The 24,577-nt window shown below is 54.2% G+C and overlaps 1 protein-coding gene across 2 annotated transcripts; it reads left to right on the top strand.

Moving 5' to 3' along the window:
* Positions 1-4,652: 4,652 nt before the first annotated feature.
* On the top strand, positions 4,653-16,239 carry PCIF1 (phosphorylated CTD interacting factor 1). 2 transcript variants are annotated; one of them, XM_083744279.1, is made up of 16 exons: positions 4,653-4,787; positions 7,296-7,434; positions 8,673-8,797; positions 8,949-9,140; positions 10,054-10,181; positions 10,323-10,477; positions 10,581-10,728; positions 11,151-11,234; positions 11,584-11,683; positions 11,792-11,954; positions 12,306-12,478; positions 12,594-12,680; positions 12,919-13,103; positions 13,313-13,406; positions 13,589-13,764; positions 15,159-16,239. In XM_083744279.1, the coding sequence occupies exons 2-16, from the start codon at positions 7,311-7,313 to the stop codon at positions 15,403-15,405; spliced, it is 2,181 nt and encodes a 726-aa protein (XP_083600405.1). In that variant the 5' UTR covers positions 4,653-4,787; positions 7,296-7,310; the 3' UTR covers positions 15,406-16,239. The 2 variants fall into 2 exon arrangements, with proteins under 2 accessions (XP_083600405.1, XP_083600406.1); XM_083744280.1 differs by having other exon boundaries at positions 4,709-5,117.
* The last annotated feature ends 8,338 nt before the right edge of the window (positions 16,240-24,577 follow it).

Below are 24,577 nucleotides of genomic sequence, written 5' to 3'. Positions count from 1 at the left end.
AGCAGCAGCAGCAGCAGCAGCAGCAGCAGCAGCTGAGAAGGGTCAATATTTTCTCCCTCTTCCTAAAGTAACTTTATTACTCCTGGGGGATGGACCATTGATTCATTCATCTCCTTCTAAACGCCCATCTCTCAAGGCAGTTTGCATCCATCCAAAACCCTTTTGCTTTTAAATTATGTTTATTTTTTCATGCTTTTATTTTTTGTAACGTAAACTGCTTTGACCCTGGCCAGAGGACCCGCTTATTCAGCCAGGGAAACCTTTTGGAACAAAAACGTCTTCAATTGTTTCCCGAAACTGCAGGCTGTGGATGCCGGAGGCTCCACAGAACAGGGGCAGCTGCACTACAAGCCCTGCTAAGGACTGGGCTTCTGACATCTTTGGCAGGGAAGCCTCTCCTGCCGGCCGACTGCAGTGAGTGACTGGGTGTATAAGGGACAAGGCAGTATCTCTCTCTCTCTCTCTCTCTCTCTCCAGCAATCAGGTCCTGAGCTGCATAGGCACTTGAACTTGACAAGTAGAGTGCACTGACAGCCATTGTAAATCCCGCAAGTAGGGAGTTATATGCCTCAAAAGATTCCATCAACGGGGTCTCCGAAAAGTTTTACACATCACTTGGGAAGACAGGCGAACTAATGCCAGCGTACAGGAAGAAGCAAAGATCACCCGTGTGGAAGCAATGATTCTTCAACATCAACTTCGTTGGACTGGTCATGTTGTGTGGATGCCTGATGATCGTCTTCCAAAGCAACTACTCTGTTCCGAATGTAAAAATGGAAAGCGTAAAGCTGGTGGTCAACAAAAGAGGTTCAAAGACTCTCTCAAGGCAAATCTTTAAAAATGTAGTATAAGCACTGACAACTGGGAAACACTGGCCTGCAAGCGCTCCAGTTGGAGAACAGCCTTTACCAAAGGAGTCATGGGCTTTGAAGACACTCGAACTCAGGACGCAAGGGAGAAACATGCTAGGAGGAAGGCACGCTTGGCAAATCCACACTGTGATCAACTCCCACCCAGAAACCTACGTCCCCACTGTGAAAGGACGTGTGGGTCCAGAACTGGCCTCCACAGTCACTTAAGGACTCATTGTTAAGACCCTGTTCATGGAAGACAATCTTACTTGGCTATGAGTGATCGCCAAAGAAGGAGAATATGCTGGCAGTAATTCCCCCCCCCCCATGCTAACTGTTGTGTTCCGCACCAGCTGCAGCCTCCGAATCGAGCCCAAGGGTAGTCCCACAAAGAGCACAGTGAAGGAATTCAACCATGAGGTTACCAATGCAGGGCAAGGTCAAGCTATGGGTAGGCAAACTAAGGCCGGGGGCCGGATCTGGCCCAATCGCATTCTCAATCTGGCCCACGGACAGTCCAGGAATCAGCATGTTTTTACATGAGTAGAATGTGTCCTTTTCTTTAAAATGCAGCTCTGGGTTATTTGTGGGGCATAGGAATTCATTCCCCCTCCAATATAGTCCGGCTCCCCACAAGGTCTGGGGGACAGTGGACCGGCCCCTTGCTGAAGACGTTTGCTGACCCCTGCCTTAAGCTATCGTGACAACGGACGGGGTCCTGGGAAGGCTTTGCGTGATACCCCCGCCCACATCTCGTATCTTGATTTCTTTTCGTCAATAAACAGAAACCAAGAGCTCTGGGACTCCTGGACTGTTTACTGACCCGAATATAAACAGACTGTGGAAGCTCCGCTTTTTCTGCCAACTTGCAGTCCGCCTGCAGCTGTTCTTTCCTCGAGGACGACAGGGTTGCAACATTTAAAAGACTTTTGCTCCCGTTAGCAAGTTCCAAATCCGTTTTTTCTAAGGGACTGCCCTGCCTCTGAGGGAGGAGGAGGAAAAACAGTTCGCCCTCCTGGGTATCAGGAGCAGCTTCTTCAAAGGGATCCGTAAAAATGCCCTATTGCCCTCCATTTCCTTTTGCACAGCAAATGTTTATGGCCCCATCTGAACACTGAGGGAGATGCAGCACATAAAAATAAGGTGTTCTTTTTAAAAATCAACAGGGGCCCCCAATGAAATGAAACTGCCATTTGGATGTAGGAAAAAGCTCAGCCATCTTCATCTATTTATTATTTCATAAAATGTATACACCTCTTTGATTGTAAAAAAGCCCCCTCAAAGCAGTTTATTGGGGGGGGGGGCATAAAATGACCCCTGAAAAAAGCAACAAAAAACCACCCCACCTTTCCATAAATTCCGGTAACACTAGGGAAAAGCTCATCTACATTCATCTATTTATTATTTCATAAAATTTATGCACCTCGATTGCAAAAGCCCCTCTCAATGAGGTTTATAATAAAAAAAACACCCATAAAATGATCCCTGAGAAACTAACAACATTAATGTAAGGCTTACTAAAAGTTAAAATAACAGTGGACTAAAACAGATTAAAACTCACATTAGCTTTGTAAATATTTGGGCAGGCATGTCTAAACAAAAATGCTTTTCACAGGCGTCAAAGGGAGTGCAGTTGAGTGTTTGGTGTCATGAGGCAGGGAGTTCCAAAGTGGAGTTGCTGCTGCTGTTTAGGGGTATAAATAAATAATAATAATTACTATTATTAATGAAAGGTCGAGTTCTTACCAAGGTGTAAGGGGAATTAAGGAGGCGCTCAAGGGACCGTCGGTGGGTCAAGCCCCCTTGCAGATAAACCGCTCTCAGCTTCAGCTACTGGACCAGGTGCGCAGCCTGGGAGTCATTTTGGACTCACAGCTGTCCATAGAGGCGCAGGTCAATTCTGTGTCCAGGGCAGCTGTCTACCAGCTCCATCTGGTACGCAGGATGACACCCACCCTGCCTGCAGACTGTCTCGCCAGAGTGGTGCATGCTCTGGTTATCTCCCACTTGGACTACTGCCATGCGCTCTACGTGGGGTTACCTTTGAAGGTGACCCGGAAACTGCAATTAATCCAGAATGCGGCAGCTAGACTGGTGACTGGGAGTGGCCGTCGAGACCACATAACACTGGTCCTGAAAGACCTACATTGGCTCCCAGGACGTTTCCGAGCACAATTCAAAGTGTTGGTGCTGACCTTGAAAGCGCTATATGGCCTTGGTCCAGTATACCTGAAGGAGCGTCTCCACCCCCATCGTTCTGCCCGGACACTGAGGTCCAGCGCCAAAGGCCTTCTGGCGGTTCCCTCATTGCGAGAAGCAAAGCTACAGGGAACCAGGCAGAGGGCCTTCTCGGTGGTGGCACCCGCCCTGTGGAACGCCCTCCCACCAGATGTCAAAGAGAAGAACAACTACCAGACTTTTAGAAGACATCTGAAGGCAGCCCTGTTAGGAAAGCTTTTAATGTTTAATAGGTTATTGTATTTTAGTGTTCTGTTGGAAGCCGCCCAGAGTGGCTGGGGAAACCCAGCCAGATGGGCGGGGTATAAATAATAAATTATTATTATTATTATTATTGTTATTATTATTATTATTGAAAGGTCAAGTTTTTGCCCAGGCGTAAGGGGAATTAAGGAGCCCCTTCTGCAGAAGGAGGCGCTCAAGGGACTGTCGGTGAGTCAGGCCCCCTCGCGGGTAAACCGCTTCGAGCTTCAGCTTCTAGTTGCAACACCTTGAACTTGACCCAGACTTGCAACAGCAGCTGATGCAACCGGCAGTGCTGTGGCCCCGTCAGCACCGCAGCTCCACGGTGCGGGCGCTCTCTTGGGGGGAGTGGTGGTCCCCAACCTCTTTCGCGAATCGAATTATTTTCTGAGCTGCGCCACCCCGGACGGGATTCGAACTCGCCACCCCGGGCGACCCAGAGCGCGTTTCCGGTCTGCGCCTGCGCGCGCGGCGCCGCGTCTCTCTGCCCCCCCCGCCAGCCTGGCAGTGCGCCTGCGCCGCCCCGCCGCGCCCCCCGAGCGGCGCCTGCGCAGTGGTCTCGGCGGGGTGTGTCCGGCGCCTGCGCGCCGCTGGCCGCGGGTCCCGAAGACAAGATGGCGGCGGCGGCTGCCCGGGTGAGGCGGCGGCGGGAGGGCGGCGCAGAGCGGAGAGGCCCCCAGCAGCCCGGCGCCCCGGCCCCAGGTGAGGGCGGCGCGGCGCGGCCCCGGGAGGCGGCGCTCGGGGCCGCGGGGGGCGGGAGCGCGCGCGCGAGGGGGCGGGGGCGCGGCGGGCGAGGGGAGGAGGGGCCGCCCAGGGCGACGCCGCCGCCATCTTGGAAGGAGACGCGCGCGCGGCCGAGAGGGCGGGAGCGCGCCTGAGTGTGTGTCTGCGCGGCTCCCCCTCCCTCCTTCTCCGGGGCGAGACGCGGCAGCGCCCCCTGGCGGAGGCTCCCCGGCGCCCCGGGCGGAAGAGCGGCGGGGCTGCGGCTCCTCTCGCCGCCCGGGCCGGGAAGGGAGCGCCCGGAGCCGCCTCGGCCTCGACGGAGCCCCCGCCGCCCTCCGCCCCGCGGCCGGGCCTCCTCTCCGCGCGCGCCTGCCGGCCGGGCGGGCGGGCGGGCGGCCGCCCTCCGTCCTGCTCGCCTGCCCGCCTGCCTCGCTCTGGCCGGGCTGCGCCGGGCGGCCCAGCCCCCGATCCACCCTCCGTGGGCCGCCCAGCCAATGGCTTCTCCAGCCCGCCCGCCCGCCCGCCCGCCCCTCCCTCCCTGGCTCACCGCCGCCTCCTTGCCTTGCAGCCCCGTTGCAGCGCCCCGCCGCCGGCCCAAGGAGCCCCAAGGAGACCTGGCCCCGGCGCCCCGCACCAGCCGCCGCTAGCCTCCTCCGCCGCTAGTCGCCCAGGATCGTCGCCCTCGCCCTCGCCGGCGCCGCAGCTTCTGGTTCCTGGCGGAGGCCGCCCCCTGTGGGTATCTCCTCCTCCTCCTCCTCCTCCTCCTCCCATGGACCTTCCTGGTGTCTCCCAGGCGGCTGCCCTCCCATTAAAACGGGGCCTCCAGAAGCTCCTCCCGTGTTCTGTTTTTCCTTCTTGCCGGCAGATCCGTGCCCTCCGCTGCTGTTGTCGCAAGGAATGGAGGCTTAGATGCCCCACAAGGGGCGGCTGAGCACCACAAGCAGCACTCCCCCCACTTTGGGGGTCTCCCCGTAGCCGGTGTTCAAAGGCATTTGCTGCCCCCAACTAAAGCCCCTTACAGATTTCCCCCGGTGTACAGACTCGCCCGACACACAAGTCAAGGTGCCTTTGCTTCTTCTCCCAAGGAATCCTGGGTGCTCCGGTTTGGGAAGGGTGCTGGGAGTTCTGTGTTCAAAGCCCCAGCACCCTTTCCAAACAGCAGTTTTCTCAATTTCCGGGAGGAATCCTTCTGTATCCCAAATAATTCCTTGGACTGGTCGGGCTCCAAGCTGCTGCTCCCGGTGCCCATTTCCACACTCCAACTGGCTTCTCCACAGAGCAGGAAGCAGGAATGTTTCTCTGCCGTTGCGGCTTCTAAGCTGTAAGCTCCTTGGGGGCACGGCCTGGATTTTCAAAACATTTCAGACTCTTACCATACTATGGGCCACGTACAATACCCAGTAGCTGTGCCCTAGTGGCAATTCAGCCTTGTGAATAAGCCTTCAAAAGTTACGAGCTTTCTAAATAAACAAATTCTGGCTTGCTGGGATGTAGCAGAAGAGGGATCGAGACCTGCATTTCTCTGCTGTGTTTCTGTGCAGGGGGCAGAGGGAGGCTTTCATCCATTAGCAGCCCACGTGGTTCCTTTGCTGGGTACAAAGAAGGGCTGCGTGCCGGCCTTGCCCTACTTATATTGCCACACTCCTTTGCCCACAGACAGTTCCTTTTCACCTCTGTCTGCCGGGCAAGTTCTTAAATACAGTTATGCTAATCCCTTTGGGGGCTGAAGGAGCAGGGGGTTCTGGGTGTCCGTTGGCATAATTCCCTCTGTATCCTGGGGACCAGGGGTATAACAGACTTGGGCACAAAGAGTGCTGGCTGGCGGAATGTGGTTGGCGTTAGATATGTGATCAGACGAAACCTTATGTGCTTAGGTAGCCCAAGGGTGCCTTCTGGCCACAGCTCCGGTCCCTCCTGACCTCGCTGCCTGAGGCTGCTGGGGGTTGGAGTCTGCAGCAGGTTCTCCACCCCGATTCAGCCCTTCATGCACAGTGCTCTGTTCTGACTGTTAAACTTGGAGTGAGTTGATGGGAGGGGGCAAACGAGAGAGCACAAGGTCACCAATGGTGCAGGAAGCCTAATGAAGCTGTCCCCACTCCCCGCCCAACACAGGCTTGCCAGTGTCTTAAGTTGAATCATCACCTAGCTGCCTGAGCAGGTGTCTTGCGCAACCAAGCAGAGCTATTGAGGTTGCCTGGAGATCTGTAGTGGAACTCCTACTCTTTTCTGCTACAACCAGGCTTCAAGAGCAGGCAAGTTCAAAGGGAAGCCCAGCTGGTAGCCATGCTGAGTCATTTGCTTTTGGATGCTGTTTGGACAGGAAAAGCGGGCTCCCTGGGCTGCCCCCTTGAGGGACTCCTGCTCCCTCTCAGACGGAGCCTAGTGTCATACAGGCAAGGCAGATGCAGACAGCCCACCTGCCTGCCCTGCAGTGCACACTCATGCCTTGCAGTGTGCGCACAGTCTGGCTGGTGTTCCTGGAGCGTGGCTTAAAACGATCAAAAGCTCTCAAGGCTTCCAAGAGAACTTTTCCCGTGTGCCTCCAGATTGAGTTGGCCCCAGCCCAGGACTCGGTAGAAGGGATTCCGTGGAGAAGATGGTATCCTGGTGATGCCTTAACAATAGGGAAAGGAGTCAGGGTTGGCGTGGCACACAGGGCTCTGCAGCTCCTGTTCCAGCAGAATTCGGCAGCAGAGAGCGAATGGGCAGGAAGTGCATCCCCAAGGGAGATGGCCTGGGGAGGGCTGGCTGGCACCTCTCTTGATCTCCACCGCTTCATTGCGTGGGGCTCTGTGTCCTCCAGCCACCCTCTTGGTTGCTCTTCCTGGCTTGTGCACACAGGCAGGGGGGTTTGAGGCCCAGGAGCTATAACTAGGGTGTCCCCTCCCCTTTGTGCTAGTTGCCCTATTGGTCATGAATGACCCTGCCGCCCTCCAGATGTGCTAACAGCCATCTTGGCTGGGGCTGATGGGAGCTGGAGTCCAGCGTCATCCAAAGGACCAGAGTTTAGCTACCTCAGCCTGCAGGGTCTGGGCAAATAAATGCTTTCGTGGGTTTTTTTGGTGTTCCCTGTCTTTGGGGCGCATGTGAGGTTTGCCTCTGGACCCTCAAAACTCAGGTGTGCCTGCCTGTTTTGCCAGGCAGGCCAAGAGGGCTGTGCCTGCAAGAGCTCTTCCGGTCTGGACTAGTGGCTGTGTGAACAGGGCTTCTTGTGACAGCGTTTCCTTCTGTCTCCTCCAGTGCAAATGGTGAGAAATGGCCCATGAGAACCACGGCAGCTCTGGGGAAGAAGCTGCTCTGATGAGCCACTCGCCCAGCACCTCCCACCAGAACCAGCCCAGCTCCCCCAAACCTGTCCGGCAGGTCCAGGATTTGCCAGGTACTTGCTGTGTTTGTGAATTAATTCTCATTCGCTGTTTACAATACAAAATTAGAACAAACACCAATTGCATATCCATATAAAGAGATTCCTTCAGATCTTGGGACTTCCACCCACCCCTTCCCTGGAGTCCCATTTGGATCATATAACACTGCAGCTTCTCCAAACTCTCTTATATCAATCCATATTTTCCATGAGAGTGAAATCAAAATCCTGCCCATCTGTTTACAGTGGCCTCTGATTTGCCAGGTTCTTGTTGGCTGTTAGGAGAGCCCCGTGTAGCACAGTGTTGGGGAGGGGGGCAGAAAGCAGGAAGGAAGCTGCATGTGGGCGCCCAGCCCCCTCTCCCCCAGCCAAGCTTTTTTGACCCGTGGCTCTAGGGATGCAGCCTGTGCTGGATGAGGTAGCACTCTCTGAGCGGACACAAGTTTGCCTCTTGGGCATGCTGCAGGATTGAGCCCTCAGGTTTGTGCTGTGGCCAGGAGTGCATGTGCACAGTTGAAGCCAAGCTGCCAGCTCCCCTCGTTCCTTGAGGTGCCTGATTTGGCCCCCATGAGACACGTCTTTGTGGTGTCTCTTTTGGATTGCTATAATGTGCTCCATGTGGGGCTGCCTTTGAAAAGGGCTCAGAAACTTCCAACTGGCTCAAAGAGCTGCAACCAGATTGCTGGCCAGGGCTGGTTATAGGGAGCAGGCGACTCCCTTGCTAGAGCAGAACCACGGGCCTGTTTCCAGGCACAATTCAAAGTGCTCATTTTGACCTGTCAAGCCCTGCATGGCTGAGAGACTTTATTCTCCCATATGAACCTGCCTGGGACCCAGGATCTTCAGTAGAGGCCACTTCTCTCAGTTCCCCTGGGTGGGGACACGGAAGGGGGCCTTCTCCGTGGCAACTGATCCAAGGTTCTGGGACTCCCTCCCGGGAGAAGCTAGACCAGCCTCCTCTTTGCTGTCCTTCTGCTGGGAGGTGAAGACCTCCTTGTTCCAAAAGGCTTTGGGGGACTGCCTGCTTTTTAATGAAAGGCCTGGTGCCATGCTGTTTTTATTGCAATTATTTGTAAGTTTTAAACAGATTTCATGCACGTATATAGTTCTATTAACGTTTAATTGTTTTTTATTTATTGTTTTTTTGGTTTTTAGCGATTCTTGTTTTTTTTATCTGTAAGCAGCCTTGAGTCCTGGGGTATAAATGAATATATAACAATCGTGATAACAGCTCTTCTTCTGCTGTCCCTCAGATGAGCTGGTGCAGGCCGGCTGGGAGAAGTGCTGGAGCAAGCGGGAGAGCCGCCCCTACTACTTCAACCGCTTCACCAACCAGTCGCTCTGGGAGATGCCGCTTTTGGGGCAGCACGACGTCATTGTGAGTTGGCTGTCGAGCGGCAGAGAGGGGAGTCCGCAGCCAGCGGGAGGCCTGGCCGCCTGGAGGGTTTCGAGAAAGGAGAGCTGCCTGCACGGGGGGGGGGGGGGGCGGGCTCCTGGTGGCCTAACTCTTCTCTTTCTGGGCTTTCTAGTCTGACCCTCTGGGCCTGAACGCCACCCCGATGCCTGCAGAAGGAGGAGTTGGCGATGCGGCTGCTGCCGCCGCTGCTGCCGCCGCCGCCACTGCTGCTGCCGCTGCTGCCGCCACTTCTGAAAACAAGACGCGAAAGCGGAGACTCTCTGAGGAGGTTCAGCCCAGCGGCAACAGCGTGAAGAAGGCCAAGGTAGGCCTGGTGGGCACCGAAGGCTCCCCAGGTGTGGGAGGAGATGGCCTTTGGGGAGTCAGTACAGAGGCTTAAAGCAGATTCCCACTTGGCCAGGCTTCTCTTCAGAAATGCATCACCGGGCAGAGTCCACAAGGGCCTCCATTAACACACAGCCTCTAAAGGAAAAGGGCATCATCCTGGCAGCCCCCTCCTGACACCCCAGGACCTCCCCCCATGCCACCTTCCAAGTCCATGGAAACACTTACTCAACCCAAGCCTTTTTGCTGTACAGGCAGAGCCCTCCTTGCATCTTATCTGGGGCTGCTTTTCATGTTTCTATCACTCTGCCTTAGGCTCCTGCTAAACCGGTTCTTGCCAGTTTTGTGGCCAGGCCGCACTTCTGCCTTCCTGATAATGGGTTTGGCAGAATTTCCACACCAGTCAAACTGAAGCTTGAACGGCGTTTCTCCCCTAGGTGGCAGGCAGGGCTGCTTCTGTTTCTTGCAGAAACTTCTGGAGAAACTTTCTTGCAGAGCCTTTCAGAGCAGAGGGAACCAGGTCAAATGGGTGTGGCATGTTCCCCGGAAACTGGGGCTGGCGGACTGGCTGGCTGTGCAACTTCTTGGCAGGAAGCAGCTGTCTGCAGACACGTCTCCCTGTGGGTTGAAGTCGTCAGGGGCAACTGGGCATCCCTGGCGTGAGCACCTCCTCTTCTTAATATTTATTGGTATCCAAATTGGCCGGGTGCCTTTCTGCTCCCTTATTGTCCTGCCCTTATCCTATTCCTTGTGGGAGGAACCAAGAGATCTCTGGTAGCAATTTTGATTCAGTTCCGTCCCCTGCAATAAGAGGAGAGATGGGTGTTGCCCTGGCCAGCCTGGCCTTGGCGCTGCGCCCTCTCCCAAGGTGACCTGGCGTTTCTCACTTTCAGGTGGATGTCCCGGCAAACGCCCCTACTCAGCCAACACCCAACTCCTCCAGCGCCCCTGGGGCGGCTCTGCTGAAGATGTTTGGTGTCTCTCCTGAAGACAAGCAGGCGGCTCTTTTGCGACCTACCGAGTGAGTCGCGTCCGCCTGCTCTGCCCCCGGAGGGGACTGACGTGGAGGTGGGCTCTGGGCAAGGGACTTGGGTGCTGCTGAGCCCCTCCCACAGCGACCAGGCAGTTCACAGCCTGTTGTCCCCCCCCCCCCCCCCCGCAGAGTGTACTGGGACTTGGACATCCAGACCAACGCCGTGATCAAGCAGAGGGCGCCCTCGGAGGTGCTGAGCCCCCACCCGGAAGTGGAGCTCCTCCGGTCCCAGCTGATGCTGAAGCTGCGCCAGCATTACCGGGAGCTCTGCCAGCAGCGAGAGGGTGAGTTCTGCCTGCAAGCTTCCCGCCCCCTTTCCCCTAGACGCCTGCCTCATGCTGGGCGCTTCTTCCCAGAGCCCACAGCCTGCCTCCCTCCCCTCCCCAGGGATCGAACCTCCGCGGGAATCCTTCAACCGCTGGATGCTGGAGCGGAAAGTGGTGGACAGAGGGACGGATCCTTTGCTGCCGAGCAACTGTGAACCGGTTGTGTCTCCTTCTATGTTCAGAGAAATCATGAATGACATTCCCATCAGGTACTGCTGGCAGGTGGTGCTCCTAAGGTGGGAGGGAGAAGGAGGGTCCCTGGGAGTCTCCTCCAAATTCTTTGTTACGCAAAGGCCAGTTGCTGAAAATCAAAGGAGGGGAGAGTTGCTGTTTTGCTCAGCTCCTGCCTCTCGGCTGCTGGGCCAGGTGGGCTCTTGGCCTGATCCAGTCGGCTCTCCTTAGGGCATTTGTGCTCAGGGGTTCCCTACCCCTGTCTTCGCAGCAGTGGCTCTCTGGGGCTGGACTCTGATGGACTCTCCTTCCTCGGAGGTCTTCACGCAGAGGTTGGGTGGCCCCCTGCCTGGGATTCTTCAGCTGTTGTTCCTGCATTGCAGGGGGTTGGGCTAGATGACCCTTGGGGTCCCTTCCAACTTTACCATTCTGTGATTCCACCTTCTTACGTGTCCTGCAGGTTGTCCCGCATCAAGTTCCGGGAGGAAGCCAAGCGGCTGCTCTTCAAATACGCTGAGGCTGCAAAGAGGCTCATTGAGTCCAGGTGGGAAGCTTGGCATTGAGTAGAAGCGGAAGAGGGCAAGAGGGGGAGGGGGCCAGGGTCCGGTGGGTTTGCGAAAATCAGTGCAAAATGGGCAAGGCTGTGTGTGTGTGTGAAGGAAAGCAAGCAGCGTGATTAAAAGGAAGGAGAGTCAGGCCACTCACCAGAAACTGTGCAGTGGAGGAAGGTCGCGAGGAAAAGGGAAGTAGCCAAAAGGCGGAGCACTGAGAGGGAGAGAGCAGGATGCGTTTAAAGCTGTTGCTGAGTCCTTGTTCAGTTTTAAAGGCGGGGAGAAGAGTTTGGTGCTCTGTTGGCCACGGGGTTCAGCCATGTTGCCCTCTGTGTGCTGCAGGAGTGCCTCCCCAGACAGCAGGAAGGTGGTGAAGTGGAACGTGGAGGACACCTTCAGCTGGCTGCGACGGGACCACTCCGCCTCAAAGGAAGACTACATGGTCAGTGGCCTTTTGCAGGGGCAGAGCCCCCTCTGGGTATGCGTGTCCCCCTGTCTGCACCTGGGGGCACTCCAGCATGTGTAACAGCCCCCCCTCTGCCCCCCCCAGGACCGCCTGGAGCACCTGCGCAAGCAGTGTGGGCCCCACGTGTCGGCGGCAGCCAAGGACTCCGTGGAGGGCATTTGCAGTAAGATCTACCACATCTCTCTGGAGTACGTCAAGCGCATTCGTGAGAAGCACCTGGCCATCCTCAAGGAGCACAACATCTCTGGTAGGCGCAAGCCCAGGTGGTGTCGTCGTCAAGAGCGTTGGATTCAAATCCCGTACTTGGCCCTGAAACTCATCCTTGGGCCAGTCGCCCTCCCTTAGCCTGTCCTCCCTTGCAGGGCTGTTGCTATTGTGAAGATTAAGTAAGGAGAGGGAGAGCATGTGTGCCCCCTTGGGATAAACAAGAACAGCAAATCTGTCCTAAATCAATCAGCCGCTTACCCTGGCTGAGGCTGCAGACTCCCGGCCACTTTTTGTGTTGGGGGGAGCTGGGTCAGGGGCACTTGGACTGGGGTGGGAGCTGCCCCTCGTCCTTGTGGCCTGGGTGGCCCTAACTCCTCCCCTCCACCTGCAGCGGAGGCAGAAACTCCAGAGGTGCAGGACCGGCTCGTCTACTGCTACCCGGTGAGGCTGGCCGCCCCTTCCCCCCCGCTGCCAAACGTGGAGATCCACGTGGAGAACAACGTGGTGTGCGTCCGCTACAAGGGAGAGATGGTGAAAGTCAGCCGCAGCTACTTCAGCAAGCTGGTAGGTGGCAGCAGGGAGAGGAGAGTGAGACCGGGGGGGGGGGGCAGGGTCAGGATCAGGCCACCCACACCCCTTGCATCCCGGCATCACCTTCTCCCCCTCTGCTCTTCCTCAGTGGCTGCTTTATCGGTACAGCTGCATTGACGACTCGGCCTTTGAGCGCTTTCTGCCGAGAGTGTGGTGCCTCCTCCGCAGATACCAGGTATGCCCTGCCCTGCTGAGCTTGGGCTGATGGGGGCAGGTGGGGGGCTGTCTCTCCAGGCTGGTGGGCCAGGTGTCCCCTCAGTCGGCTGAGGTGCTTCCCCGGGCAGATGCCTGTGACCCTGGCGAGACCTCCGGGCCCTGGGCTCTTGCGGGGCTTAGGGGCTCGGAGCAGGTGGCTTGGGGTTTCACTTTAAGGGCGATCCAGTAATGAACACTCTCCTTTGCTCTCCCCGCAGATGATGTTTGGCACCGGGCTCTACGAGGGGACCGGCCTGCAGGGGGCGCTCCCGGTGCACATCTTCGAAGCCCTGCACAAGCTCTTTGGCGTGAGCTTTGAGTGCTTTGCCTCCCCCTTGAACTGCTACTTCAAGCAGTATTGCTCGGCCTTTCTGGACACAGACGGCTACTTCGGCTCAAGGGGGTGAGTGCCAGAAGGGGGCTGGCGGGAGCCCTAAGGGGGAGAGGAGGAGGAGGAGGAGGAAGGACAGACAGACGGGGGCCCCTGCCTGCTGTGTTAGACTGAGGTCGCCCATGGCTTTGGTTGGGGGTTGGGGGGGTTGGGTATACCTTCCCCCAAGTTCTTTCTGCCTCCCCTTCCCTCACGGGCCCTGCTGCATCTTTCTCCTTCAGTCCCTGCCTGGATTTCTTCCCCATCAGTGGCTCGTTTGAGGCAAACCCTCCGTTCTGTGAGGAGCTGATGGATGCCATGGTGTCCCACTTTGAGGTATGCTCCCCCCTTGGGGGTGTTGCTTTGCTACAAGGTCACATCACCTCCCTGGTCCATCCTTCTTGCATCACTGTCAGGTGGGGTCTTCCTTTCTCCCCCTGCCCTGCCCCCCACATCTGGAGCGCCACTCGCCCCTTGCCCACGAGGCTGAGGGTGCTTGTTCTTCTCCGCTGCCTTAGAAGCTGCTGGAGGCCTCCAATGAGCCCCTGTCCTTCATCGTCTTCATCCCAGAGTGGCGGGATCCTCCCACGCCGGCCCTCACGCGCATGGAGCAGAGCCGGTTCAAGCGCCACCAGCTCATCCTGCCCGCCTTCGACCACGAGTATCGCAGCGGCTCCCAGCATGTCTGCAAAAAGTAAGCTGAGAACCCCAAGCCTGCCCCTTCTTTCTCCCCTGCCCCCGTCACCCAGATGCGGTGAGCGATCAGAGAACAAAAAGGAATGCAATCTCTTTAGCAGAAGAAATGCAAGCCGGCAGTAGAGGATCTGAAAAGAATTCCAGGAGCGCATTGCTAAAAACGTAGAAGACCAGCAACAAAAGAAACCTTTAAATACCTTAGTATCAGGAGGCTCATCAAGGAGGCAGTTTAGACCTTTGGAAGAAAGGCCACTGAAGGGGGCAGAAGTAGGTTGCAGAGAAGCATTCTTTACACCTGTCTTCCCTGCCGAATCTGCAGGCCCGACTCCTGCACCTGAGCCTAACCTTCACAGCAAGGGAGTCATGAGTCAGGATCTGGATGGTGGCAGAGAGTTCTTAACTCAAGTGTGAAATCGCTGCTCTTCTAACAGCTATGTAACTTGTCCCCTAAGATTGGCCTCTGTGGCCGAGGACTAATGAGTTACCAATGCCACACCTTTTTTAAAGGGGTTGCAAAGAGGGGGAATCTGGTAAATTAGGGGCTAGTTAGCTTTACATCTGTTCTGGAGAATCTGGTGGAAAATGTTAAAGGTAGAATTGCCAAGCATACAGAAGAACAAGCCTTGCTGAAGAAGAATGAGCATGGCTTCTCCAAGAGCAAGTCTGCTCTTACTAACCTTTTGGAATCACTCAAAACTGTCAACAGGCTGTAAACAGAGGCGATCCAGTTGGCACAGTGTACTTGCACTTTGAAGAAGCTTTTGACAAAGTGCCTCTTTGCTAATAGTTGCTATTTTACTTATACCCCGCCCATCTTGCTGGGTTTCCCCAGCCACTCTGGGCGGCTCCCAACAGAATTAAAAGCACAATAAAACATCATACATTAGAAACTTCCCTAAACAGGGCTTAGAAGTCATAGAACACCAGGCAAAGTCAGCTTGTGGATCAGGAACTGGTTAACCCACAGAAAGCGGAGAGCAGGGGATTTTGAGCCCCCTTCCAATCTGCAGGCCATTATAGCAAATGTGGGCTCTTTCCAGGGGTGCTTCACCCAGCAGCTCCTCTCTTCCCTGAGGTGAAGGCGCTGGCTGCCCCCGCCAGTTGGCCACCGACAGAAGGAGGAGCCCCCTGTCTGGTCTGGCCATCTCTCCTCCAGCCTTGTCACCTGAGATCCCTTTGACAGCAGGTTTCAGGGACTGAACTGGATGTTCTCCATGCAAAACGGGGAGTAGCGAATCTGTGAGGCCAAGCTGCATCTCCCACCATCCCTGGCTGTTGGCCGGGGCTGATGGGAGCTGGAGTCCAGCTCTGTGTCCTTGTTCAGTTGCTGCATTCTGTCCCAGCCCTCGTCTCCTCCGAGGGGCAGCTTTGACCGCCTGTCTTCTGTTCCAGGGAGGAGATGTACTACAAAGCTGTGCACAACACCGCTGTCCTCTTCCTGCAAAACAACTCCGGCTTCGCCAAGTGGGAGCCCAACGCCGAGAGACTGCAGGAGCTCGTCACGGCCTATAAGCACTCGGGGCGGACCCTGGCTTCGTCTGCCTCCTCCTCCTCCTCCTCGTCTTCCTCTTCAGCTTCAGAGAAGGAGAGAGAGACAGTTCAGGACCAGAGCACCAGCCGGGAGACCACCCCGAACTAGCGCACTCCTGGCTGGGCTGATGGGCAGCGGCGGTGGGAGAGGACTCTGCTCCCAAGGGAGGGGGCTGGCCCCACAGTGCTGGAGGCGGGGATCAGCTCCTCCGCAACGTCTGCCTTCCTCTCAAGCCCCGCAGCCCCTTCCTCCTCCCTCCCTGGGGGGCGTTCCCCCGCCCCCGTATGCTCCACGCAGCGGCAGGACCGGCTCCTGGCCTCCTTGAGGTGTGCTGGGCGAGGAGGTGCCTGCCGCCCACGTTGTAGCTCCCCCACGGATCCCACGGGGCAGGTGGGACGGACAGCGGGGTGAGGGTCTGGCTGCCTGGCCTGCCGTGTTGGAGGCCAAGGGGTGGCCCAGAGCTGCAGGCGGACGTGGGCAGTCGTCTGCGAGGGGAAAGGAGCACGGACAGAGGGAAGCTGGCGGCCCCATGCCCTGGGGTGTCCTTTGCGCTGCTCCAGCCGTGTGTCTATACTGTAAATACCTGTCCGTGTGGCGACTCCGCGCTCCGAAAGGCCATGCCGCCTCCTCCCCTCTCTTCCTCCCCAGCTGTACCAGTTGCGTGTTTTCACCGAAGCTGTTTACTGTAACCTGTGGGGCAAGGCCGCCCCCCTTTGTGTGTGTACAGAAGTCTTGGCTGCCATTTTTGTAGTCGTCGCAGTTTTTATCCGAGGCTCCGGGCTTCCTTGGAGACCAGCAGTGGGGTTTTGTGTTTTTTAAAGGATTTTAATTTAACAGTGCTAACCATTTTATTACTTTTATCAAAAGAGCAAAGGAAAAGTCTATTTTTGATTTTGTTTCCCAGTTCTTAGGAACATTAAAACCAGCATTACGGTGCCCCCCAGGCCTTGGCTGCTTTTCCTATGTTAGGTTGAGTTCGGGAAAGTTAGCTCACAAGGTGCTGATCCTGTAGAGTTGAAACCCCGGGAAGCTTGGAAGAGGGAAAGGTGTCTCTTGTGTCTGCTAGATGAGAGGACAGGCTGTGTGTTTGTGTGCGTAAAAGGGGGGGGGGACCTCTTGTTCTTCCTGCTCCTCCCGCTCAGCTGACCTGCAGGAATTGCTTTGGTGCTGTGGAAAAGACAAGGGTGTGTGGATGTTGGTGTAACTGACACTAGCATCCTAAGTGGCTCAATACACAACCTCTCTTTCGGTCCAGAGACCAGGATCTCTTTCACATGCAAAGGTTGTTAATGTCTCCTCCTCTGCTTGGCTTCTGCATCCAGCAGCAATAAGTTTGGGAAGGTTTTGTTTTGTTTTTTGCTTGAACCTATGAAACCTGTTAGTGGGCAGCCCCTCAAGCCCTGCTTGGCGATGGCTAGACGGAAGACTTGTTGACTGCAAACACAATCCAGGCCTGCAGTGATTTTGAGAGCAAATGTCAAGCTCTGGGCTTTGTGACCGTCTTGAGCAGTCGGGTGCTTCCCTCTGAAGGCGTGCCCTGACTCTTGGCGTGCTTTTGCAAGGCCAGCTTGCTCCCCGGATATGAAAGAACCCCGCCTCTCCCCCCACCCCAAGTGCTGGAAATAGCATCCTGGCTGCCCCAGAAGTGCTTCAGGGCAGGGGGGTTTTAAAGCCTCCCCTCCCACCCCGTCACTCTTGTGTAGCCATAGTATCATAGAACCGTGGAGTTGGGTCTCTGAGGGTCATCTAGCCCAACCCCCTGCAATGCAGGAATCTCAACTAAAGCATCAAGACAGATGGCCATCCAACTTCTGCTTTGTTTTTATTTTTCTTAATAGTTTTTATTAAACTTTACATTTTTATATTCAACACAATCATCATTATTACAAAAAAACTATATGCAAATCCCAGTCTCCCCAAAACCCCTGACTTCCCTCAACTTCCTCTTCTGGTTCTCTAAATATTTGTTTCTTCTGCTTATTTTGTTCTACCTTAATTTGTAATACTTTAGCTAAATATTATTGCATTCACATCATTTTTTTACAGTATTTCCCAAATTACATCTTACGCTTTATTATTTTCCCAATTATTGCCTCTTAACTTTTATGCTTGTTTTCTTAATTGTAAGTGCTTAGTCAAACCTAGCTAGTGAGTCTACTTTTTTACAGTGTTTCTGTAGGTACATCATAAATGGTTCCCAGTCTTTTTTAAAATCTCTATTGTCTTTGCCTATTGTTTTCCAGTAAGCTTCGCCATTTCAGCCTAATCCATCAGTTTTACTTGCCATTCTTCTTTCATTGGTATCTTGTCGTCTTTCCATTTTTGGGCTAGTAATATCCTAGCCATTGTTGTAGCATGCGTGAATGGTTTCTTCCACTCTTTTGGCAAGTCTTGACCTGTAACGCCTAGCAAGAAAGCTTCTGGTCTTTTAACAAAAGTTATCTCAAACATTTTTTTCATTTCATTGTAAATCATTTCCCAATAGCTTTTGATTACAAGTCCACCACATGTGATAAAACACGCCTTCCTTCTCTTTACACTTCCAACCCTTATTGGAGCTTGTTCTATACATTTTTGCCATTTTTACAGGAGTAATATACCATCTATACATCATTTTCATGTAATTCTCTTTAAGAGCACTACAAGCAGTGAATTTTAAATTCAATTTCCATACTTTCCCCCCATCTTCCATTTGTAAGTTATGTTCTAAATCTTGAGCCCATTTAATCATTACACAGTTAACCTCTTCATCTTTGGTTTCCCACTCTAACAGTAGACTATACATCTTCAGTGTTTTTGTGTTATCATCTATAATTTCTCTTTGAAATCTGGATAAACTATAGCTAAACCCTTTCTTTCTATCTTCTTTAAATATCTAATTTAATTGATAATACTGCAGACAATCATTTACATATTCTTGAATATCCTCAAGCTCTTCCAATTTTAATTTCCCTTTTGTTTCTATTAAAATATCTCTATATGCAGGCCATTTTTCTTTCCTTCTTACTTTCCTTATTGATGTTGCTTCCATTGGTCACCACCACCACGAGGTCTTCTGTTCCGATAGATCTTTATGTCTTTCCCAACCTTTAAAAGTGATCTAACTATATGGTTATAAAATCCTTTATGTACTTCCCCTTTGTCATACCACAAATACACATGCCATGCAACTCCAGCTTTGAAACCTCCAAGGAAGGAGAGCCCACCTTCCGAAGGAGTCCATTCCACTGTCCAGCAGCTCTTACTGTTGGAAAGTTCTTCCTGGTGTTGAGTCGGAATCTCCTTTCTTGTAAGTTGAAGCCAGTGGTTCATGTCCTCCCCTCCGGAGCAGAAGAGAAGAAGCTTGCTCCATATGTGGGATGGTGGGGAGGTTGTGGAAAGAAGCCACGAGGTCTTCTGAAGATGCAGGAAGTCTTTTCCTGTTGAGTTTATGGCAGTGGTGCTTTCTCTGTGTGGCAGCCCTAAGATACTTGAAGGTGAACCTCATGCCTCTCAGTGTCTTCCAGGCTAAACATTCCCACCTCCCTCAGCTGTTCCTTATCAAGCATATTTTCCAAACCCCTTTATCATCTTGCTTGCCCTCTGCGCACATTCCAGCTTGTCAATATCCTTGTTAAATTGTGGTGCCCTGAAATGGATCCCTTCCAGCTCTTAACCATTCTGTGATCCTAAGTGGGCCCGAAACTCTGAGGACGGGGGCCTGACCAAGGCAGAACAGTTAAGTCCACTCCAAGGTGACTACGGGGTTGTGGCGCTCATCTCACTTTCAGGCCGAGGGAGCCAGCGTTTGTCCAGAGACAGCTTTCCGGGTCATGTGGCCAGCAGGACTATACCGCTTCTGGCGCAACGGGACACCGTGACGGAAACCAGAAACGCCGTTTAGCTTCCCGCCACAGCGGTACCTATTTATCTACTTGCGCTGGTATGATTTCAAACAGAGCAGTCCAGACCACTTCTAGCGCAACCTTGGTCTGCCCAGCTGTGCCTTTGTGTGGAATCTCACTGAATTGCTTATCGCATCCTTACTCCAAAGACATCACGATGGTCTGGTCTTATTCTGACTTCATGAGAACCTGGAGGGGGAGAGACTGGCCAAAGGCCATGTCTGATGGGCCTGAGCCCAGCTTCTGCATTCCCTGTGCCACCCTTGCCCCTTCCCCTAGGATTGATTGAGGCCACCCAAGGGTCGTCTAGCCCAACCCCTTGCAATGCAGGCATCACAGCTGAAGAATCGCCATCAGATGGCCCCCCAACCTCTGCTGAGAAACCTCCAAGGAAGAAGAATCATCCGGCTTCTGAGGGAGTCGGTTTCACTATGGGGAGGAGCACGGAGTGTGCCTGAAGTGTAATTCGGTATAAATCAAGTAAATAAAAAGCAAGGGTCGCCATCCAGTTTTGTTTGGTGTGGAGGTTGCAGGCCACATAGGAAAAAATAATTTTGTTTTCTTATATCACCTATATTTAAGAATTCTAGGGTGTAAATGGAATGCAACCATGATTGTGCATATGTGTGGCCTAATTCCACAGGCTGCAGAAATGTAAGTTCATGTGCATCTCTGCTTCCATTTTATTTTTAAAGCAGGTTACTAGTCCTTAGTATGCCTGCAGAAACATGTCAGATGGGCGGTGAAACCTGCGGGAGCTTCAGAAGCCAGAGACGTGCCTGAATAATACTGGGGGGGGGGGTGGAGTGAGCAGTGCAGCATCCTTCCTCCATGACTAACCAAAGTATACCAAATGCCAGAAACAGGAATAAATTATGGAAAATAAGAAATGACGCAAGCGGGAAATGACGCAAGTGCAGAATTAGTTTGTTTTGTGAAGGTTCCTTGCATCCCTCCATGAAACATCAATGGGTTTGCTGCTGCACATGGAGGATGGAGAGGTAGCCAGTGTTTGCCTTCGCAGGGTTGCTCCCTGGTCAGTGGGCAAGCAGGTGACCTCAAGACCTGCCTCTGTCCCATTTTCACTGAGAAAGCTAATGGTGGTTGGCTGACCGTTGTGCCATGCTTCTCTGGAGGCCCAGAAGCACCTCGTCGTCTGGCGAATTCCTTGGGTATGTGAAGGACTCCCTCTTGTCTAGCCTGAGTCTGCCATCTTCCCAGTTTCATTTGAGCCAAACTCCCTGAACCCTTCCTTAATTTTATATCTCTCTTGGGCACTTCTGGACAGATTTGCTCCCACAAGTCTGTAGTGCAGAAGTTCCTGGTTTTCTGGCTTGGTTCTTTTATTCTCCATTTATATTCTGCTTCCCTTCCAAGGAACCCAAGGTTTCTTGCATGCTTCCTCCCTCCAGTTTCCTTTCCTCATGACAACCCTGCGAGGAGGGGCCCCCCATCCTGTTGGCTACCGGAGGTGAAACAAATGTGCTGCCCCTTGCCCCCCCTTCTGTCACTGGTGGAATGCCCCCCTGCATTCGGCAAGAGCTGGGGTGCCGCTTCTTGCACTTCTGCCGCCTGAGACCGGTGCTTCACCCTGCCTAATCAGTGAGACTGGTGGGGCGTAGAGGGGTGGTGGGGAAATGGCCATGGTCACCCAGGGAGCTTCAGGGCACAAGTGAGGACTTCAACTCTGGTTTTCCTGACCAATAGTTTCCGCTGACCAAATCACCCACATATGTCTATTTTGATTTTCTGTGCAGGTAAAGGGACCCCTGACCATTATAATAATAATAATAATAATTTATTATTTATACCCCGCCCATCTGGCTGAGTTTTCCCCAGCCACTCTGGGCGGCTCCCAATCAGTGTTAAAAACCGTACAGCATTACATATTAAAAACTTCCCTGAACAGGGCTGCCTTAAGATGTCTTCTGAACATCAGGTAATTCTTTATCTCTTTGACATCTGATGGGAGGGCGTTCCACAGGGCGGGCGCCGCTACTGAGAAGGCCCTCTGTCTGGTTCCCTGTAGCCTCACTTCTCGCAATGAGGGAACCGCCAGAAGGCCCTTGGCGCTGGATCTCAGAGTCCGGGCTGAACGATGGGGGTGGAGACGCTCCTTCAGGTATACAGGACCGAGGCCGTTTAGGGCTTTAAAGGTCAGCACCAACACTTTGAATCGTGCTCGGAAACGTACTGGGAGCCAATGCAGATCTCTCAGAACCGGTGTTATGTGGTCCCGGCGGCCACTCCCAGTCACCAGTCTCGCTGCCGCATTCTGGATTAATTGCAGTTTCCGGGTCACCTTCAGGTAGCCCCACGTAGAGCGCGTTGCAGTAGACCAAGCGTGAGATAACTAGAGCATGCACCACTCTGGCGAGACAGTCCGCGGGGAGGTAGGGTCTTAGCCTGCGTACCAGGTGGAGCTGGTAGACAGCTGCCCTGGACACAGAGTTAATCTGCGCCTCCATGGACAGCTGTGAGTCCAAAATGACTCCCAGGCTGTGCACCTGGTCCTTCAGGGGCACAGTTACCCCATTCAGGACCAGGGAATCCTCCACACCTGCCCGCCTCCTGTCCCCCAAAAACAGTACTTCTGTCTTGTCAGGATTCAACCTCAATCTGTTAGCCGCCATCCAACCTCCAACCGCCTCCAGGCACTCACACAGGACCTTCACCGCCTTCACTGGTTCTGATTTAAAGGAGAGGTAGAGCTGGGTGTCATCTGCATACTGATGAACACCCAGTCCATACCCCCTGATGATCTCTCCCAGCGGCTTCATATAGATATTAAAAAGCATGGGGGAGAGGACAGAACCCTGAGGCACCCCACAAGTGAGAGCCCAGGGGTCTGAACACTCACCCCCCACCACCACTTTCTGGACACGGCCCAGGAGGAAGGAACGGAACCACTGTATGACAGTGCCCCCAGCTCCCAGCCCCTCTAGACGGTCCAGAAGGATGTTATGGTCGATGGTGTCAAAGGCCGCTGAGAGATCCAGCAGAACTAGGAAACAGCTCTCACCTTTGTCCCTAGCCCGCCGGAGATCATCAACCAGCGCGACCAAGGCAGTTTCAGTCCCATGGTGAGGCCTGAATCCCGACTGGAAGGGATCCAAATGGTCCGTTTCCTCCAGGCGTGCTTGGAGTTGTTCAGCAACCACCCGCTCAATCACCTTGCCCAAGAATGGCAGATTTGAGACTGGGCGATAGTTGGCCAAATTGGCCGGGTCTAAAGATGTTTTTTTAAGAAGCGGTTTAATGACCGCCTCTTTCAGCGGGTCTGGGAAGGCTCCCTCACAGAGGGAAGCATTCACCACCCCGCAGAGCCCATCGCCCAGCCCTTCCCGGCTCGCTTTTGTCAGCCAGGATGGGCAAGGATCAAGGAGACAGGTGGTCGGTTTCACTCGTCCAAGCAGCCTGTCCACATCCTCGGAGGTAACAGATTGGAATTGATCCCATGTAACAGGACCAGACAGAACTCTAGCACTCTCCCGCCCTGGCCCTGCTCCCACAGTGGAGTCTACCTCCTTCTGAATCTGAGCGATTTTATCTGCAAAAAACTTTGCAAAAGCATTGCAGGAGATCTTGGGGTCCCTACCAGGCCCCGGTGGTACAGGTGGTTCTGATAGATTGCGAACCACCTGAAAAAGTCTCCTGCTGCTGTTTTCTGCAGATGCAATGGAGGCGGCGAAGAAGGCCCTCTTCGCCGTCGCCATTGCCACTTGGTAGGCTCGACGTTGAGCTCTAACCCGTGTCCGGTCTGATTCAGAATGAGTTTTCCGCCACCGGCGCTCTAGCCGTCTCAACGATTGTTTCATCACCCTCAGCTCCGGGGAAAACCACGGGGCTGTCCGGGCTCCATGCAATCGGAGAGGGCGCTTCGGAGCCAGACAGTCAATAGCCCTGGTTAACTCCGCATTCCAGCGGGCCACCAGGGAATCAGCTGAAAGGCCATCAACTTGGGATAAAGCATCCCCTACCACTCTCTGGAAGCCAATTGGATCCATTAAGTGGCGGGGGCGGACCATCCGAATCGGTCCCACCTCCCTGCGAAGGGGAAGGGTTGCGGAGAAGTCCAGTTGCACCAGGAAGTGATCTGACCATGGCACTTCTTTTGTTTCGCTTTTAGTTAATGTCAGATCACCAACATCCGTAGAGGTAAACACCAAGTCTAAGGCATGTCCGTGGCTATGAGTTGGGCCAGACTTATTCAGGGACAGCCCCATGGAGGCCATGCTTTCCACGAAGTCCCGAGCGGCCCCTTGTAAGGTCGTGTCGGCATGGATGTTAAAATCCCCCAGGACAACCAAGCTAGGTGTCTCCAGGAGCATATCCGCCACGACCTGAAGCAGCTCGGGCAGGGAATCCTTGGTGCAGCGGGGAGGTCGGTACACCAGTAGGAATCCTGTACTGCCCCTATTGCCCAACTTCCAGAACATGCACTCAGAAAACTGGGTCTTCCCAATAGGACGCCTGGTGCAGACTAATGACTTCCTAAAAATCACTGCAACCCCCCCTCCCCGCCCACATGACCTGGGTTGCTGTGCGTAAGAGAAACCTGGTGGGCAAGCAGCGGCAAGGACAGGCCCATCTGCTTCATCCAACCAGGTCTCTGTCACACATGCCAGGTCAAATCCTCCATCCACAATCAGATCGTGGATGGCAGTGGTTTTATTCATCATTGACCTGGCATTGCACAGCAACACTTTCAGGTCATGTGGGTTTCCCTTGCTGATTACTGTATCCTTTCGGTCAGGACCAGACCTGGAGGCAGGGATAGTCATCAAACAACGACTAAACCTGCCTCCTCGGTAATGACATGGTCTGGTCTTAGCATTAGGTCCAGTCATGGCCGACTCTGGGGTAGCGGCACTCATCTCGCTTTATTGGCCGAGGGAGCTGGTGTACAGCTTCCGGGTCATGTGGCCAGCATGACTAAGCCGCTTCTGGCGAACCAGAGCAGCGCACGGAAACGCCGTTTACCTTCCCGCCGGAGTGGTACCTATTTATCTACTTGCACTTTGACTTGCTTTTGAACTGCTAGGTTGGCAGGAGCAGGGACTGAGCAACGGGAGCTCACCCCGTCGCGGGGATTCGAACCACCAACCTTCTGATCAGTGGGTCTCCCACCTTTCCTCTGAGGCGCACAGGAGGGCGCCCATGGCTCGCTCCCCCGACCTTCAATATTTTCTGCACCAGCCAACCAGGTAGGGCAGGCAGGCAGAGAGGCAGTGAGTGGCCCAAGGCCCCCCAGGAGCACAGCGGCGGGCAGCGCCACCATGGCACCATTGTCTCCACGGCGAAGTGGGGCAGCGCCCTCCGAAGGATGCGCAAGGCCGCGGCCGCATCTTCTGCGTTGCCTCTCCCCTCCCCAAGCAACTTGGGGGCCTCTGGGG

Source organism: Podarcis gaigeae (assembly GCF_964106915.1).
Source record: "Podarcis gaigeae genome assembly, chromosome: 6".
Lineage (NCBI taxonomy): Eukaryota > Metazoa > Chordata > Lepidosauria > Squamata > Lacertidae > Podarcis > Podarcis gaigeae.
The sequence above is the reverse complement of the archived record's forward strand: the minus strand, read 5'-3'. Positions and strand labels throughout refer to the sequence as shown.